General features: G+C 41.5%; 1 protein-coding gene across 5 annotated transcripts in view; it reads right to left on the bottom strand.

The window, feature by feature from the left end:
- Positions 1–20,383, bottom strand: part of smtnb (smoothelin b) — a 111,699-nt gene that overhangs the window by 62,545 nt on the left and 28,771 nt on the right. For 4 of the 5 annotated variants that reach the window (XM_041786940.1, XM_041786942.1, XM_041786938.1 and 1 more), the window contains exons 2-5: positions 13,861–14,018; positions 9,364–9,442; positions 9,213–9,291; positions 8,681–8,760 (exon numbers count right to left, since the gene is read on the bottom strand). In XM_041786940.1, the coding sequence (XP_041642874.1) occupies positions 8,681–8,760; positions 9,213–9,291; positions 9,364–9,442; positions 13,861–14,018 (396 nt within the window). Of the gene's footprint in view, positions 1–113; positions 228–8,680; positions 8,761–9,212; positions 9,292–9,363; positions 9,443–13,860; positions 14,019–20,383 lie in introns of those variants that run through there. The other variant, XM_041786943.1, reaches the window with a different exon arrangement.

Raw genomic sequence — 20,383 nt, 5'->3', positions numbered from 1 at the left:
TTTAATTTTCTATTCTGTCATAATTTAACACATGCATCACTCAAAGTGGCATCTTAATCCTCAGAGTTTAACAGTCAGCTGAATGAAACAAATGAAACATGATGTCAACAAACCTTAAACGGAGAACCAGGATTGCCCCATTCTTCTAAAACTTAGTCAAAGAGAAGGAGAGGAGCTGTGAGCAGTGACAGGAGAAAACTTAGAATGACATCTACCTCCTCTCTCTCTCTCTCTTTCCCTCTCTCTCTCTCTCTCTCTCTCTCTCTCTCTCTCTCTCTCTCTCTGCAGTCACCGTCTTGGAGTCAGGACGTCCGCTATTCTGACGCTCACACACACCACATCACACACACTCTCTCTCACAACCACCAACAACACACACAGTACCAACAAGCCACTCCCTTCGACTTCCCCTCCCTCCCACTCTGTCTCCACAGGGATCTGACCCCCACCACAACACACGTTTCTGACTGGTTAGAGGGTCGCCTGGTTGACACATTAACTTCTCACACACTCTGCCTTTGTTTTGACCTCCATTTCTCATTTCCGTGACTGACATTTAGGAGATGATTGATTTTCCTGTAAAAGAACCACACTCACATTTCTGATATTTTTCATAAATTTACTTTAAGTTACAAGTAAAAGTTGTTTTTCCCCTACATACACATTGTTTACAAACTGCCAAAGCAGCTGTTGACCACAGCAAAAACTGGAGTGTTGATATCTAAAGCTGAGGACACACTACAAGTTTTTTTTGCCGGATTTTACCGACAACACCCAGCTGGACAAAGTCGACACCAGTCTGCAATAGTTGGGGACATTTGGCATGGCTAGTTGGCACAAAAATCTGTTAGTGTGTGAGGGTGAGGATGGGGATCTGCAAGTGTGTGAGGGTAACAGACCCAACCCCACCTCAGCTGCAGTCAATCAAACATGTTTGAATTTTTTTAGCCGAATCTGGACACAATCGGGTGAACTATTGCCTCTCCAACTTCAAACACGTGTTGTCAACAGCCAATGAAAATGAGAGGGTTGGACACAGGAAATAGTGACAGAAGATGACAGGAAGTAGCAGGAATATCAAAACAATGATGGCAAACAGCAAGAGAGGGAGAGTGGCGACAAAGTGAACCTGGATCACCTGGAGTTTGACACATTTGGTTGGCTTTAGTTGATTTGGCAAATGATGTAGTCTGTGATCCCTCATCAGACATAGTTGTTTAGTGTGTTATCCCCAGTTTTTAAGTCCTCATAAAAAAATCTGCTGAAGCCAGTCTGTGAGTGTGTATTCCTAGTGTTTTCAAAATCTACAAAGACTGTGAAAGTGTGTAGTGTTACCCAAGCTTAAGTGTTAAGTGTGTGAGCTGATTTTCACTCTCACAGTGTACTTTAAACCCCATTCAGCGTTGGAGTTATCCGACAGTGTTGATCCACCAGTGTTGGATCAACTCTGATAAAAGGTAGTTAATCTAACCTCTGCCTACTGCCATTTCAATTCTTGGGTAATGTGTGGACAGAGTTTCCCATCATGCCCTTGTGCAGACTGTTTAGAGTTGTTATATATGCGATTAGTTGTGTTTGGATTTTGTCTGTTTTCAGTGATCCCTGATGCTTATTTCTGTCATGTTTATGATGGATTGCTTTTGTTTTTGATGTGAGACACATTTGCACCATGAGTGAAGTTAACCACTGAGTTAGAGCCCCCACCTGTGACTGTGTAGGGAGTGTAGTGTAACTGTATGTAGGGTTGGCTGATAAAGACACTTTTAAAGTGTTAATTTAACACTATATGACTTTACTTAAAACTGTCATTTTTATGATGTTTTTACTTTATTATAAAGGTGCGACTTAACCTGAACAACCTGGTTGAAGAACAATTCCCTTGTTGGTCTTGCCAATAAGGAAGGTTCAGATTTGATGTACAACTCCTCAGTAGCTACTCAGTTCTTCAAGTAAACTTTGAATTAAATGCTTCCCCCCCCCCCCAAAAAAAAAAAAAGCAAAACAGTCCTCCCTCCTTATTCTCCTGTTGGTGTGCACTGACATTGCTCCAGGAGCAACCATGCCCGAGCACGGTTTGCTCTTGTAGACATTGTCATGTTGGAATTTGACACATGACTTTGTTTGCAAGAAGCGCAGTCTAAAAGCTCTCACACAGAACAAACCTGACTTTGGGGGTCAAACGTGCTTGGGTACAGATAACTGAGAGTGAGTGAATCCTGAGATGGTTAAAGGAAATACATTTTGAGGACCTAGCCTTCAGTCCTCATCCCTAGCTGTGATTGAACTTAAACCTATCACACCTTTAAAAATATCTTCTGAACTTCAAATGGATTTTAGTTTTTGGTAACATATGAATATTACTCCTCATTTTCAATCCAGTGTTTTGATATAGCCCTACTTGAGCTGGAGTTGTCTCAACCTGCCTGTGGTGTAGAAATATCATGTGTGTTTGTGTGTTTATGTGAGTATTTGGCTGCTGCAGAGGCCTATCTAAGACCTACATCTGCCTCAGGACAATCGCACACAGCTCAAAGAGATCCGCCGCTGTGATGTGAGTGGAAGGAGCCCCGCTGCTGCTGCCGGCTGATGTTGTTTTTGGCCACAGTCCCATTTCTGCACAGACATCACTGCTGGGGCACAGCTGGTGGGCTGCTGCTCTGTCTGTCCACCCCCCCCTCCAGACTTCTACCCCCCACCCCCACTTGTCCATCACACCACCTGTAGCTTCCAGCCCCACCAACACATCGTCTGAAGGGAAGTGAGGTAAAGAAAGTTTGAGTGTCTGAGCATCCTGTGACGCCAACATGCTGTCATCACATCCTTTAGGAGGACAATAGGCACTCAGAATGAATGTAGGTAAAGCACAGCCTCTAAGAGACAATGGGTCTGATACCAGCTGGGTTTCATTTCTCCTCTCTCTATAAACTCCTCAACATTTCCTGAAAGTTTTTGTTGTACGCCACATGACACGTGGCTTAATTTGTAATGCTGACTCTTTTCCAGGCTTCTTTTTTTTATGCTCTAAATTTGTGCATAAAGTTGAGGAGAGTTGATTTGTGACGGAAGTGGGAGATATTCAGGAAAATTCCTAGCAGGAAGGTGGATGAGGCAGACCACATTTAGATCAAATCTGATGCATATCTGGGCATAATGAAACTACTTTCTACTATTCTTTGCTTGCCTTTATGTTCTTTTTCACCCATTTATTTATGCTGTGAATGTATCCAGTAACACAAAGAACTGGTAAAACAGCACAAACATTTAGCAACTGACTGTCTGCCTTCACGTGAGATGATTTTCAAATCTTAACTGATTATCAAAATGTGGGAGACCTCAGACAAAGGGACGGTTTAGCCAGTTTTTAACATTATAGTCCTCTGAATGCACAGACGGCTCGGCCAGATCATGAGACCACACACCTTCCACCCGTAGAAAAGATTTTCTGTGGACATGTGCCTTCAGTAGAAAAACAAACATGGAGGAGTACTGAAATCCTTGGCTGCCTGTCCTGGCATGTGAAACCTCTGATTTTCACAAACAACTGCTGCTCCACAATCTGCCGGTGAGTCGTGCTGCAGACCAAATCTCTCCCTCTCAAGTTAATCAGAGCAGTTCGACTCCTTGAGATACAGTCTGGCATCGGCACGTCCCAGAAGTGCCACACTACTTTGCTTTGTTAGAGAGCTGCAGGTCTATCTTCAGCAGTGGCTGCTGCAAACCTGTGTCAATCCACAAAGAGCAGATTGATCCAAACAGCCAGTCAACTGCAAAATGCACAGACTCTTGATTGTAAATCCTCACTTTATCAACATTACGTCTCATGCTGCAGCATGAGCAAAGGGTCATTAGGAGGTCAGTGGGTCACAGAGCTACAACAGCATGATTAGCGTACCAAAGTTAACTTATGAGGTGAAAAGCTACAGAATTGTACATGAAACCACTCATCCTATGTCGCAAACACTAACCTTTTAATTTCATAATGTACTCACCCATGGTGAAAACAATAAAATCATGGAATCATAATGAAATGAATGACTAATAAACCCCAAAAAGGCTCAATAATGTGCTGTTTTACTCCTACGTGAACAAGCAGTTCTCCAGTGATCTTTGTCCTGTTGTCTAAAGCTGATCAAGGCTGCTCTTTGTCGGCCAGAGCTCTAGACATGCTTCCAGGGTGCCAGGGGACTCGCCTTCAGTTGGAGCAAAACCACAAAAAACTGTGGAGTACAGCACAGCCACTGTATGTGGAAATTACGGGTCATAGTTGCAGTGAAAATCAGAAAATGACAGAAAGGACGAGGGTGAAATTCTGTCTGTGATGAAGGAAGTGAAGTTGTGATTTTTGTTATAATATCTGGTTGGTGATGCTACCCAGTCTGTTTACTTTTAACGGATGTTGTAGATGGGGGTGCGCCGATTCCAAATTTTTCCAGACAGAGTCCGAGCATGAGTAGTTACATTTGGGTACTTACTGATACCGAGTACAAATATGATTACTTAATAATACCATAACAAGGTTAATATGGCTCTCTATTCATCATTGTCCTGTCTATATTGGCTGAGAACTGCATGCAGACAAGCCCTTTATTCTCTAGATTCTCTGTGCATGAGCTGTGCATATCAGGCACTTAAGCAAGCCGTGTGAAAGTTCTGATTTGTGAACATGCAAGCCAAAATGAAAATCAAGCTGTGATTCTTCTGGGACATGACTGCCGTTCAACAAGCCTGAAACGGCCATTAAACCTACCCCCATCCTGTCCAAGAGGAAAAATCTTGCTCTGTGAGGGTCCTGAGTGAAACAGCAGCTCTAGCCTTTTCTGCACATGCACTCCTGGAAAATTTGTAGAGAACTTCAGGACAGTCTGCCCCTGAAATCTTCCTGAGTTCACAAATGCACCTCACAGCTAGAGACTAGCCCTGTCAGACGGGAGGGGAGGAATGACAGTGTATGCCTTTATATCAATGCTTTGTGTTATTCAGTTTCAGCTAATGAGCATATAAGAAAAACCTGCAAGAGACAAGCGTATAAAGCAGTTTCACTATGTAGGCTGTGATCACTAGCTGGTAGTTTGATGTAATCATTAAGAAGCTCTCTTGCTCAGTCATGGTGTTCTTTCCTGGATATTTCTTGCAGCATTAACAAATCGGCTCACCCTGACTTCACACAGAAAGTGTAGAACTGGCTGGCTGGAAAACTCTTGGATAAAGAAGTTTTTTGCATGTGTGAATAATTTATTGGGAAATTAAAGGATCAGACTGTGCTGAAATTGTCTGGAAACTTACAGAAGTTTTGTGTATGTGTAAAATCAGTTGCAATGTAGCTAAACATTGCAGTAGGAAAAACTAGATTTCAGGGATAACCTGTCCTAAAAATTTCCAGAAATTTTCCATATTTTTGTGACTCTCTGCTCTGTCAGATGACTGATAATGTTTCTGACAGCATCTTCCATTAAATCATACAAATCGCACTGCTGGCATCCCTCCATTTCCACCAATTAAAGGACTTAAGCAGCAGCAGCGCTGACTTTTTAAAGATTAACTTGTTTTCCTCCATAAAAAGAGGTTTAGGCTCTGAAAAGAGCATCCATCAGAAAACTGTGATCACACACAGCAGATAAGATAACATCTGGCCCCCTGGCAGACTCTCACAGATAGTAGAGCCTCATGTCTTCACATCATATTCACTGCAGGAACCGTATAATTCAATCTGATAGGCTTAAAGAGATAAAAGTTTAAACTTTAAAAACAGTTATCATCATCTGTTATCATCCACTAGGGGGCCCGCCGGCTGAGCGAGACATCTGAGAGGAGACTGAAGAGATGCATCTCTGATGTCATCAAATACTTTGACATGTAACTACAGGATTAAGGTGTTTGATCAGGTTACGTGGATTAAATTAAACGTGTTTAATTCTGTCTGAGTGTCCTCCAGTCTTTCAGCTGCACAGGCCGATGTGTTTAAAGCGACAGTGACGGGGAGATGTCCGCTGTCACAAACAATTTACAGCCTTCACTAAACACCAGAGTTTAAGTATATTTCATCTTTCTCCTTACACTCAGCCAAACCTGGATGAGGATATTACAAAACAAAAACACATTCCTCGCCTCGTGGCAGCTGAAGCATGTGTTTTGTGTGTGCGCTGCGGCCACAGTCATGACACACTGTGTGACTCAACACACAATGCCTCTTGTTTTCTGCGTTCTTCTTTGTGGCTGCAGAGGAACCTCAGCGGTCACTGTTACCATGCAAACAGACTCAGCAGACGCTTATTAATCCGTGCTGGGTGCACGTTTTTTTCGCCAACAGGATACATCTGTCGGTTTTAATGTGATGCTCAGACTTTATCATACAGAGAGGAACACTGGCACACCCGCTTCAGCAACCAAAGAGATTTACAGTAGGAGGACAGAGCTACATAGTCAGCAACTACCCAAATTGAAAAAAAAAAAAAAACACTTTTCTGTGTGTTTTGGATTCTTTTTCTATTGGTAGCAGACATTCTAGTTAGGGGCTGTCATGAAACAACAACTTTAATCTTTGACAAGAAACTAAATCACTTGATACTGACATCTGTTTTTGGTACGATCGCATAAAATATAGAAGTTGTTGGCACCCAGAATTGGGTGATTTCTTAAGTTTCATGATCAGGAATTGCAGGCAAAGTCTGCAAAAAGCACTCCGATTGGCAGAGGATACATGCAATAAGGCGCAATAAATTAGCAGCACTAGGACAACTTTATATTGGTCTCAGAGGTTTCCAAAACATGTCCATGATGTCTGTTGCTAAAAAAAAACACTATTATAGGATTTTTGCATGTCTAAAAACCCCTCTGTTTCAGCCCTGCTAAGAACAAGCTGTTTCTGTGTCTGTGGCTTAAAATGATACTGATCTGTCTGACTCCGCCCCTGACCATGCCCCTCTCAGGAAATGGATATGGCATCATGGATGTGGCTAATGTAATCCTTATCTCAGCTGGCAGCAGGATCAGGAGAGGAGAGCATAACTTTCTTCCAAGTGGGGTGGGCCAACCAAACCTGGAGGCGGTGCTAACTCCCCACATGACATCATGAGGGGAAAATCTGAGAACAGCTTGTTTCAGCACACATTTCACAAAAGGTGGAGAAGGGGGTGGGGGTGGGGTTTTGGTACTTTAGGGGATTGCGGACAGGCCAGGGGCACAGATTTTTGTTAGAAAAGCCAGAAAAGTGTATTTTACATAATATGTCCCCTTTAAGCAGATATGGCCAAAATACGCCTAAGGGAACTGCACTATGTGGCTAATGATATACTGTTGATACTTACGGCTGATATATCAGCTGTAAATATCAGCAGAAATGTTCGTACTGATATCATAATATTGTGCATCCAGGAGCAGTTCTAGTCATGTGGAGGCCCAAGGCAGAGACCAATATGAGGCCCTTCACCATGATGCCATAAACAATCATAGTGAGTACCTCTTTTCAGGCTCAAAACAAGAAAAATAAGACATACCTAATTCTAGGGCTGTGCAACATAGACCAAAATGATCATCTCTGTTCTTAACCTGAATGGCAACACACGATATATAGAAATACATGGCTGCCATAATACCAGAATTATGTTCTTCATGATTCTAATCAAATCAAAAAATATCAAAACCTGTTTGATAGGATGACAACAAATACAAAAGCCATAGATACTTAATAATTGGTAATACGTCTTTTTTAAAGATTATTTGTCCAGACTTTTTTTTTTGGCTTTATCCTTGAAACGGGTGCCTCCTCAATGTACTGAGCTAAATCAGGGACTATTTATCTATTTTAAACCATCAAAAATCAAATAAAAACTCCATAATATGGTCTAAATTGTAATAAAACATTAGGAACCACTTGTTTCAAAAAGATTAAATCTACAATATTTTAATGATCAGTGGCATACAAAAAGAAAAAAAACGTAATGATCATCCATCATTTTTTGACTGAGAGAGAGACAGCATTGTCAGAGTAGCACTAATACACTGGCATCATTTGGAAAAGTGGGTGGTACTGGCGAGGAGTAACAGAAACCTGCACACTTTGAAGGTTCCACCAACTTTCCCAAATGTTGCAAACAGAAATATGCAATTTAAAGTGTGTGAAGGAGCTTTCTTGCTATAAATGACCTCATATCTTGTCTTGATATATCTTAAGAACTTGATTTATTGTTTGGCCTTATTTATATCTTGAGGCCCCTTGGAGCATGAGGCAATTGGCAACCTTTGCCTAATGGTAAAACCGCCTATGCATACTTCCCTAGTATACTTGTTGTTAACCACACAGATGCATGATGGCTGTCATGAATCAGCTGCTCACATCCTCAAAAATTAATGCAATGTGAGCATGAGCTTGTCCACAATTCTCCATGTGTACCATTGTTACTGTCAGAGAATGTCTGTCAGACCAGCTGGCAACAGATTAGTTATCTTTTAAAATGTTTTAACCTGTCAAATTATTACTATAATGTTCATGTTACAGCCCCAACAGTGACCACCAGCTGAGTAAAGAGGCTCTTGATGTGTCGTCCAGTAACACACATAAGAAAGCATACTAACGATTACACTCCTGACACAGATGGATGCAAACACAAGGTGAAACAGCAGGTATATCTCTGCCTAGACCTTGGACTTTGCTCTTTTAGCTCTAACTGAGCGCTGTACTCACCCCAGTTCCCATGGTGCTTTGGGGCTCCACACTCTCAGACTCCAGGTAGCGACCAGAAGCTTTACCACACTCCACTGGTCCTAAAAACCACAAACACACAGAGAGAAGCAGTGGAGCAGTTAGAAGGAAGAAGGTGACTCAGTATCCTATCAGATGTTCTGGAAATTAAAGCAAACACGGATGGGATGGAGGCCAAGGTGACAGATAATCTCATCTAAAGGCGTCCTGATGTGGCTCTGTGTGAGGAAGCGGGACACAGAGCCACAGAGTGTATCACTAACAATCACAGTGACAGCAGCTTCACATCGAGCAGACAGCGGTAAGGAATGACTGGAATCCACCGTCTGATCCAGCATCACCAGGTAGATCTGGAGCAGCCAGCACAGACAGCCTATCTCTTTAACATTAGCTATGCACGCACACGCTGTAATTGTAAATATTTACACCCTAGATTGCTAGAGAAATATGCTGAACGGTCAACGTGTTAACGGAGACGATGCTTGTCTCCATGTGATCAAACATCTGTGCTCACCTTGCTGCTGTTCGTCTCGGATTTGTCTGATGGCTGCTCGGATCATCTTCCTCTCTTCGAATTCGCTGGCAGCACGGAGCTACAAACAAACAAAGTTTCAGTTATAGGAGAAGAAGAATGAAGCATCAGGCTTTTTCTTAATTATACTGACCATTTTAGTGAGCTCATCAATGTCCTGAATTGACTGCAGTTTGCGTGACAGCACGTCCAAGTTGTCGCTGGTGTCTGACCTGAGAGAAGGACACAGAAGTGGTTTAAGTGACGACTGATTAAACAAACTGACATGTGACAAACAGTACATCATAGCATCTTAACACAGCAAACTGGGCCCCACAGAGGCCACTCTATGTGTGTGAAGGGGAGCAGAAGATAATTCTCAAGATAGCAAAGTTTCTCTGGCAGGAAGAAAACCAATCAGAGGAAATCAGTGACTCTAAAACACATTGGTTTAGCACATTCACCCCACATATTTCTTGTCTCTCTCTCAAGCTTGTTTTCCCTGATTTCACCCATTGGTTTCTGAAGAGGTGTTCAAAGAGAAAATCAAAGATGGTGGACACCTGTAGAGCTCAACAGTGCCCGATCTGCCCGCTTTTTCATCTGCTCTGGTTCCAGAAGTAATACTGGCCATTCAAATCCATCTACCCTTTTTCTATACTGCTTATAATGTTGGGGGTCGTGGGGGCTGGAACCTATCCCACTATACCACTCCATATTTATAGACCCTCTTTCTACATTTACATTTATTTCAGAGTTACATGATGTGTTACAAATGATAATGACATATTAGTTATACACCATATGGACAAAAGTACTTGGCCACTCCTGTTAATTATTGAATTAAGGTGCTTCAATCAGACCTGTTACCACAGGTGTAGAAAAATCTAGCACTTAGCCATGCAGTCTCTATTTGCAAACATTTGTGATACTAAATGGGTTGTTCTGAAGAGCTCAGTGACTTCAAGCGTGGAACTGTGATGGATGCCACCTTGAGGAAGCATTTAGGAACAACAGCAACAAGGCAGAAGATCACGTATCACAGAGCGAGGTCAACGACTGCTAAGCCACATGTTGTGTAAAGTTGCTGGCACTCTTCTGATTCCATAGCTGAAGAGATCTGAACTTCCTCTGATATCAATGTGAGCACATAAACTCTAGGCAGGAGCTTCAAGGGTTTCCATGGTCAAGCAGATTGTGGGTACTTAAGTATTTTTGGCTAAAATTGTGAGTAAACTATATTTGTCTCTAAACGAGGTTGATTTCTTATGAACCTTTGTCTTCTACAGGAGCGTGTATCATTTCACACTCAGCTCATGTATTTGATATTTCTGACACTATGGCCGATGATTGGGATTTCTCCTATGCTGTTGAGCTCAATGACTATCTGCTCACATTTCAGTAAATTAACACCTCAAACAAAGCAAATGTATGCCTAACTCTTGACCTTTATGCAATCAACACAGATGAGTAAGAACAAAAAAAACAGCACTGGCATAGATGTGAGGAATAAAGATGCTTAAAAGCTAGACAACATTGATTTATTCCTACAAAATATGAATTTTAATATAGGAACTTTGGGAAATTCTTTGCTTTCCTCAATGTGACACTTTTTTGGGAAATGTTTCGTTTCTCCACACTCAATTTCTTTTTTTAATACTGAAGAAAATAACAGGACCAGTTTGAGAACTCAAAACCTGACTGATTGATTCTGCTGTTTCAAATTAACTTCAATAACACGGTGTTAAAAAATCAGCCTTTTTTGGCCTCATTTTCTCCGTTTCACTGCCTGCTTTTATGTCGGTTTGTATTACTCATACTTCTCTGTCATTATCGTCTCTTAAAAGGAAGTGTGCCACGTCTGAGCGAAATATTTCACATTCCTCCGGGAGGTACGGGATAATGCAACTTTCAGACAGCTTCCGAGCGTGTGCGTCTGGAGGCACGTGCGTGTTTTCTACAGTAGGTATGTCTGCTTCTTTAGCAGCCACAGAGAGGCGCCTCTTTTGTTATTGTAACTCGAGTCGGCTGAGAGCTGTGGTGAGTGGAAATCATTAGACCTGTGCAGCAGTTTTTATAATGACAAAGAAAGAGAAAGACACCTGAGAGGTTCATCTTTGATGTGCTTCAGTCTAAATATAAACTGGCATTACTAAACACCTAGAACTGCATTTAGAGTTACTACATTTTGGGATTCTCTTTAATACAGCATAAGTGCAAAGAATCCTACATGATATTTTGCAATTTCATGCTACTTTTAAAAGTTCTGTATCATGCTCATTGGTGAACAGCTGTAGCCTTTAGTCTCAAAGGTAAAAATCAAATAAATTTAGAAATTCAAATGAAAGTTTAGCAAATCAGTATGATAGTAAAGATTTTATGAGTCCTAATAAATCATATTAGGTCAGAAAAATAATGTTAAAGTACAGGGGGGGGGGGCACTGATAGTAAAATCAGGGCTGATATACATGTTTAAAATATTATTTGAGTATTTTCCTCTAACGCTTGACCAGGAAAACAGGTCAGGGTTTGTCCAAATGTCCCTTCTTCTGCCTGATAAAACCATCCCTAAATCAGCTGTTAAATGCATCAGCGTCCAGTATTAAAGTCCCTGTAAACTGATTAAGAAAACTTTATTTTAAGTTTGTTTTATGACAGGTCACTGTGTTATGAACCACCAGACTGAATTTCAGTCATGTAAAATATCTCAGAGTTTATAAAACTAAGCTTCAAAATCCTAAAAAACGAGGCAGTAAAATCTGCTCTAGGATGGTGTGGGTGTGTTGGTTGGATGAGCTGAAGCCACGCCCACTACTGAGGAATACAATCCTGTCATCTTTTAAAGAAGCTTCTGATCAGAGCACAGCTGCCTGGATTTGTGCCAGGGCATGGAAACAGAAGTTGGGGATTAAATTTACTGTTTTCTGGCACAAATCCCTCTGTTATGATATTTTAATGACCCACAGATCACTGTGGCTGATAGATTTGGGAAATTTGCCTCACAATAAACAAAAACAGCATAATGCTGGCTGTTAACTTTCAATGGAGGTAGTGACATCAGCTAACAACAGACTGCACTGAGATGAACTGCTCAGTGATTTTATATCGTAGCATTAGGGGGGCGTGGTAATTCTAGTAAATCTTGTGTATTTATCAACTAACACAATTAATACATATTCTATATCTGAACCAACACAATATTAGACAGATTTAACTAGGGCTGAAAGATTTTGAAAAAAAAAAAATCCAACTGTGATGATTTGGACTCATATTGCAAATTCAAAATGAACTGTTGTATTGTAAAAAATATTGTTTTTATGTCATTCTCATTTTTAGTAAGAAAAGCAAATGCAAAAAAAGGAAATTAATATTTTTGGCAGACTATTCTTGAAATTCACTTGAATGTTTGCATGTTCTACAAAGCAAATCTCTGCAGAAAAATTATTTTAAACTGGTAATTTCACACTCATTTAAGGTCAAAGAAATATTGCACCCTCTGAAAACTGCAGAAGCCCAAATTGCAATTTAATCTAAATTTCCATTGATTGCCCAGCCTTAATGGAAATGATGAATCGTCCCCTCTAGTTGTAGCAGTGTGAATTGGTCAGCTTTCAAAATGTTGCAGAGTGGCCCATTGCAAATCTTTATCTAGCCTGGGCTTAAGAAAGTCATGTGACCTCCTCAGCATCCTTCTATATGTCATGTCTTTCCTCCTGAGATGCCCCATCCCCCTCCAATCCCACAAAAAAGTCTCCAACTGTGAGGGACATGTGGGAAGGTGCAACTGAGTAAAATATCCTGATAAGGCTGTCCTGATATTGTAGAAATTCTCATGAGCACATGTGTGAAAAGGACTGAAGACTAAAAGGATCTCAGAAAGAGGATTTCAGTGAGACTCTAGCATCTTAAACGCTGACAGTCAGTAATCTGATGACATAAGCAGAGGGGTTTAAAAGTGAAAGTATGACTGCTGAGACGTGCTGACACCATGGAAATTTACACATTTACTGCCCCTGTGGCTTTCTGTCCCCTCTCTTCTTGACTTGACTTGACTTTTCCAGACGTCTCATATTTTCCCACTAGAGTTCAGGAATGCTGCGTCTGGGTTTGTGATCATTTCTCAGCCTCTCCTGTTCACCTGAACCAGATCAGTTTGTCACTAGGACAGGTGTCTTTGGCCACTTTTACACATGTGCTCCTGAAATTTCCTGGACAGCACATTCCTGAAATCTTCATGAGTGTACTTTTACACATCAGTAGGAAATTTTCCCTTTAGGAAAAGAGGCAGTTATTGGAACTAAGGGCACAGAGGTGGTCATATTGGGTGATAACTGTTACATTACTTCAAAGATGGCTGATAAAGAAACATTCCATCAACTATGATGGCATTTTTAGCATGCTGAAAGTAATAGACTGCATTGATGCTTTTAAAGAGAGCATAAAAGGTCATATTTGCAAACAGAAATGACCATGAAGCAGTTTCATTGTATGAGTAAAGGGTTTATTAGTTGCAGGATGTAAACATCTTCCACCCACCCACTGACCTAGAGTGAATTTTCCAGATTATTACTGGCTGCAATCAAATATCTGCTAAATTATCCAAGAGTTCTGTGCATGTGTGAAAAGGTTACGAGTGTCTGCATCTTCCTACCTGTGGTGGTTCTCCTTGTCCTCCTGCTGCTTCAGGCGCGTTGGTCGAAACCTCTTGCTGGCCAGAGCGGCCTCCATGTCCTCGATCTCCCTCCTCCTTAAATCCCGGATGGCTGAACGGATAAGGCGTCTCTCGTCCAGATCGACGGTCCCATCCAGCTGCACATACAACACAGAAACAGAGAAAAAAATGAGGCAAATGCAAGTGTGAAAAGTTGGCCAACATTTTATATTTGCATCCATGTAAACCCCAGAAACATGAAGTAGTAAATGACCACTGTTGTATAAAATTCCTCGCTCCACTCAAGGGTCACTGGCTTGTTCTCAGTGTAAGTACAAGGCGGTAAATATTCAAAACTATAGGGTAAAAGGAGTCCAGCTGCAGCTCAAACTTCTGTAAGTCGCTGTCGTCTCTTTGCTCCCTGTAATTAACCCTGTCAGGCGAGGACAATAATGCTCTTGTTTATAAGAGGAGGCTGAGTGTGGGACAATCTGACCGAGCACAAACACACATGTCCGGCAAAAACATTGGGAAATGAACTTTAAGAAAAGCGTGGGATATTTTGATAATATATTTTAGATTTGGGCTTTTTGCGCCACTATTTAGATTGGACAGTGGACAGAGTAAAAAAAACAAAAACAAAGAGAGAGTGGAGAAGGACATGCTGGAAAGGAGCCATAGCTTGACTTGGAACCCAGGATGCCCACTTTGAAGACAACAGCCTCATGTCAGGCATCCAAACATTGCCACTAGGCCACCAGTGACCCGAAAAAATGTTATTTTGAACCTCTTTAAGCAGCTAAAACTCAGGTATTATGTTGAATTTTGAAGAGTTCTGTATCATCTTCAGAGGATTATCCCTACAAGGTTTTCTTAACTTAAAGTCCAGCACCATCAGGTTGTCTTGTCACCAGAATTATTACTGCCACCATGCAGCCCACAATAAGGAATGTGTCACTTGAAAATGTGGCACTGACAGATATCCAGATTCCCAAGACCTCATCGGCAAATTGAGATTATTTGTTCACAAGCATGTGAGACTCTTTCAAGGCAGTCCTTAAGTTCAGTCCCATGCAGCTGCCAGAGCCGATACCTGGAGTAACATCAGGTGAGTGACGTCCAGACAGTATTAAACTCAGCCGCCCTGGCCAGGTAGTGGATGTGTGGCAAGGAGTTATCGGGTCAGCGGGCCAGATCAACGGCTTATAGATTGGTGATGACAGCTGATCTGACTTCACTAATGTGAAGGGACAGCAGCACCTGAGCAAGGCGCTGAGGAGGAGAAACAGGCACACTAACACAGCTGCTGCTTTTAAGAATCAAGGAAGGTTCACTGATCGGACAGGTGTCTTCTCTGATTCATGGAGGTTTAACATGACTGGTAAGGTTGTCACAGAACTAGTTATGCACTTCGATATGACACCAGTCAAAGGATACCAATGTCAACACCACTGCAAAAAAAATAGAAGTCCTAGGCTGCCAGCATTTAGTAATTGATTGTTTTCAGTGATCAAAACCTAAGGCAAACTCCTGCACGCTGTCAAAGCCTCTGTCTCTTCCCTGTTAGTACAATATCTCAAACACGAATTAGGGATTTTCTTCAAATTTTGCAGAAATAGAGTACTGTGAGGGACTTTTAGGCATGTTTGGGCCAAAAATGTAGGCTGAAGTACAGCGTAGGTGTGGCAAGTAAGCCGGCCTGAGGGTACCATTAGATGGAAGGAGGACTGGCACTACCCCAGTCATGCTCTGGATGTCTGCATATAACCAGGGGCACTGGAAAATAATCTGTTAAAAAATAAAGTCCACACCTTAAGGGTGGAGTAAAGGATGGATATGGAGAATTAGGATGGCCTTGGACAGTAGTTCTAGTGGGTCCCGGAGCTGTTTTTAGTGCGTCACGGATGTGTTTTGGAAAAAATGGTGGAGAAAGACTTGGAAGTAAACATACTTTCATACCTTTTTTACTCTATTTTGCCATCATAATGGGTAAATTTTGATGTTTTCTCAATATTTCAACTTATTTATATCCTTTTCTTGGCATATGAAAGCCTCTTTCCAATGATAAGCTAATTTCTCAAAATCTTTTGAAAATTGCTAAAAAAAAAAAAAAAAAAAGTCCACATCATCATGTAAAACTCAAGTAAAGTGGGACCGTTTTGTCATGTTTCCATCCAAACTGGCCTTTTTCTTCCAATAAATTTGAGTAGCTTGGATATTTGGGTTGCAATTTGTAGTTAAAGGTACTGTGGTGGGACCTGTTGAGAATCACTGGCCTAGGATACTACTAGGCGGGTAGAAGGGCTGTGGCGAGCCCCTGCTTGTGTTGTGGATGTCCCAATGGCCCAAAAGCCACTGCCAGTCTCTGTATTACTACGGGTGAAAATTTGGACAAAAGAGATGCCGTCGAGCTTGACCTTGGCTGCTGAGTGACAAACGTGTGTTGACATGTGTTGATCTTGACTCCTACCCCCTTCTCCAGCTGTGAGTTGTAGGAAGCCAGGCCTTGCGGTTAATCCTTAGCACCCTACATGCCTAAAACTTATGCACAGGACTGTACCTTCTCTGACTCTCCAATGAACTTAGATTAAGGAAGTCAAGGTCAATTTCATTAGACCTCATGTTCATTTTTAGAGTGGATATTTATGCAAAGTTTGAAGAAAATCCCAGAAAGCATTCTTTAGATATTGCAATTTCAAACAAGGGGTAAGCTTTCAGCCAGATCATCTCGACTTTTTGGCCTTTGACCTCCAAAATCTAACATTTTTATGCAAATGTCAGAATGTGTGTTTGTGAGTCAAACGTTGACTCAAAAGAAAAGAAATCAAGTAAATTTGACCTCATGTGTACCTTTTGCTAATGCAATATCCTAAGAACGCTTTCTTCAAGCCTTGCACAAAAATCTTATCTGACTTAAACATGAACCTCTTAGAATTTGAAAGTCCTAGTCCACTATCAGGAGAGGCATTTAACCGCTAGGAAGCAGATCAAGTTTTTAATGTTCTGGTACTTTTTTAATACTGTTGGTCATTAAAACGGCAGAAGACATCACGTTAAAAAGCGTGGTATTACAAAAGGATTATGTGGCAACCTTGAGGAACACACCAGCCCTCATCTCATCCCATCAGGGTGCAAAGGCTCAGTTTAACAGCCTCATTCATCTCCTTTCAGAAGAAACCAGTCTGCCTGCAAACTTCAGTGTCTCCTCTCTGCAGGTTTTGACCAGTGCAGCAGGAAACCTTAAAGACGGTGTCTGTGCGTGAAGTGAATCCTAAAATCCTGCCAGAGGAGCCGCTCATCTCTGCATGTGTCGACAGGCTCCTGCTGTTGACCGAAAGAGAGACCTGTCTCTGATTTAACAGGAGAGGGCTCCCCCTGCCCGCCCACGCTCACGGCTACGGCTGACATGAAAGAGTTCAGCCTGCAGAGCAGTGAGCCTGTCTTTAGTTCTGCTTTTATAAAAACACACACCTCAATTACACCTCAGCTAGAAAAATAAACATTTAACTAATAGTTCTCAGAGCAATGAAACAGCTCCCTGGGTGTTGTTAAAAGAGCCTCTTCAATTAAGGCTGTGATGACTCAAAAATGTTTAACTTTGATGGAACACTGGGTTCAAGGTTCAAGGTTAGAACTTTAAACAGTAAACTAATAAAAGGGAAATTTTTGATTCCACAGCAACAAAATTGGAAAGCTTTGCAATGAATATTGGGTATTTGATTATTTTCTATCATCTAAAAAAGTGCAACCTCCTGCACTTTGTACTGCTCAAACACATGTGCAACATTTCAGTGTTTTTGTGCAATCTAGATGGAGTGTGCAAAGTAGATGTAAGCAGTGATATTCAGTGGTTAAAAATGTGTCTGCAGTCTTTTGCCTGAATAAGAGAAACATTTCTACTCATATATTTGGCTTTCAAAGACAAAAAAAGTGTAAAACCTTGTCTCATCTCATCCCGTCTCGTGATAAGTGTCTCATCACACCCCTGTTTAAAACCCTAGTGCCCCCCCTGCTGGGCTCGGAGGATGAGGATTGGGGGGGGGTCTCAGAGCCAGCGGTTTTGAGGTCTCACTGCGGTTCGAGTAAATATGCAGCCCAGCTCAGAGGGGCTCTCCTATATGCTGTAATTTGTGGAAATTTAAGTGCTGAGCTGACTGAAAATAGCGGCTCAAGGGAGAAAGCGCTCGCTGAGAGGAGGAAAATATACGAGGACGGAGGAGAAGAATAAAAGAGGAAAGGAAAGCGGTTAACAGGGAGAAAGGATGACATGGTGAAAACGTAAAAGAGAAGCTGGAGTAGTGTATGCCTAAAAATGGGCAGATGAGAGCAGGGTGGGAAAGGGCCAGGCCTCGTACGGGTCATTCCTCACATTCCTGCTGACTCACAGGGAAAGAGACGGTGGAGAAATGTACGGATCAGTTTGGGTCGAACCCAGGGGTGAGATGATTCAGTGAGCGGGAGGAGAGTCTCTGATTGTGAGGAAGGAAAATCATCACACGTACTTTTCTACCACTGTCCAGTTTCTGCTCGCTCTCCCACGCACACACTAACCAAATACTCGAGGGAGCTGTCTGTTACCACACTGTCAGGCTTTTTCTGACTGTATGTCATGATCTGATTATACAGCTGTTTCCCTGCCAAGTTTTAGCACTGACTGATTTATTTAGACTCATTATTGAGACATAAGAGAAGAGCCTCAGGCTCAGGCCTCTCTTCAGAAACACTCACTTCAGCTGAGCAGTTTAGAACAGGCTGCAACTTTGGCCTGAGTACTGGCCATAGCAGAACTTTCAAAATAAAGCATAAGAAACTCTAGAGAGGACTCCTAAACTTGGAGCATGAGATAAGATGCAGAGCTGTCCAAATCTATTATGATAATGACTTTGAAAACAAGCACTAAGAGGGGAATAAAGTGTTAGAATGAGGGAACAGGATTAGAAATGATAATCTTCTACACAATCATAGCAGAAATCTAATGTCTAATTAGCATTTTGGATGCCTTTGCAACAGAAGTAGAAGTCTTAAGTGCCCGGTTGGGTAACTTCTTTTTGTACAATCAAATAGTGAGGACTGTGCCTGCACACCTAAATTGCACAAATATGCAGGAAAGCTTTGCACAAAACAACACTGGTAACGTTTGGTACATTTTAGACAGTGCAAAGGGGTTTGCCTGCAAACTTTGTTGAATTCGCCTTTGCTATTCACATATCTTGAAACTGATGTATTCCTTTAAATTTCCAGCAATTTTTGATGCAATCAACCATTAAAATATAGAGGTTTATCATCCTAAAACATGTGGTATTAAAAGAAGCACTGAAATACTGGAAACTTTGACAACCTTCTGCAACAAAAATAGAAGTCTTAAGCCGAAATATTTAATTTTTGTTGTTGTTGTTTTTAACTAAAAAAAATGAAGGCAGTGTGCACAGGTTTGCCATCATTTTCTGATTAATTCATTCCCCTTCAACACATACAGTATTGTGTAGAAGTTTTAGGCGGGTTTGGGCAAAAAACTGAGGCTGAAAGAAAGGCACAGATGTGGCGAGTAAGCTGTCTGGGGGCACCATCATGCAGGAAGGAGGATGTGACACAACCCCAGTTGTACTCTGGATGTCCGTGCATTTTACCAGGGGCATGGCAAAATAATCTGAAAATGTAAAAAGTCCACACCATTAGGCCTGAGTAAGGGGTGGATATGGGGAGTAAGAACAGCCTAGGGTACTGTCCATGCAGGTTGAGCGCCATGAGCTCCTGGTTATCCTGTGGATGTCCCAAGGGCCCAAAAACTGCAAGTAATCTACAGGCACTTCACCAGGTGTGAAAAGGCCTGGACAAAAGAGATGCTGTCGAACTTGACCTTGGTTGCCCAGCTGCACATGTGTGTCGACGTGTCAAGTTTGATTTTGGCCATCTGCCCCCCAGTGAGGCAAATCAATGGAAATGAAGTGCATTATGATACCAGGTTTTTAAACTTCAGTATGATACTAGCACAATTAAAACCACATTTCTATCTGTTGTGATACAACAGCACCTTAATATTGAGAACTCAAGTCATAAATCAAATGCCAATTTAACCCCAGGAATCATCTCCGGACTTTGGATCAGCTTGGAGTGACCAGGGAACAGACCACATATCTGCCAGTTAATCGTCCACATACCTCTATTTAAGGCTGAGCAATTAAACAAAATGTAGAATAAATTGCAAGATACGTTCTTCTGCAATTTTCAAATCAAAGAAAGGTGAAGGTTTTCTTCAACTTGAAATGTGTGAGAGAATATCAGTGTAATATGGATTTTCTGCACATTCTGCAAACACCATAATAGCATTCAAAGTATCAACTTTCCTTATTTTTGTTTGTTTCTTATCACAAATTTCGTTTAAGACAACAATTCACATTGCATTTAAAATACAAGTAAAAATACTGATCACAACTACACATTTTTTCAAGATTGTTCAGCTCTACTTCTGAAAGCCTATACTTTACAACATACTTCTTGATCGTATTTAAAATCCATTGTGGTG

The sequence above is a fragment of the Cheilinus undulatus genome, linkage group 5 (assembly GCF_018320785.1).
Source record: "Cheilinus undulatus linkage group 5, ASM1832078v1, whole genome shotgun sequence".
NCBI classification, from domain to species: Eukaryota; Metazoa; Chordata; class Actinopteri; order Labriformes; family Labridae; genus Cheilinus; species Cheilinus undulatus.
The sequence above is the reverse complement of the archived record's forward strand: the minus strand, read 5'-3'. Positions and strand labels throughout refer to the sequence as shown.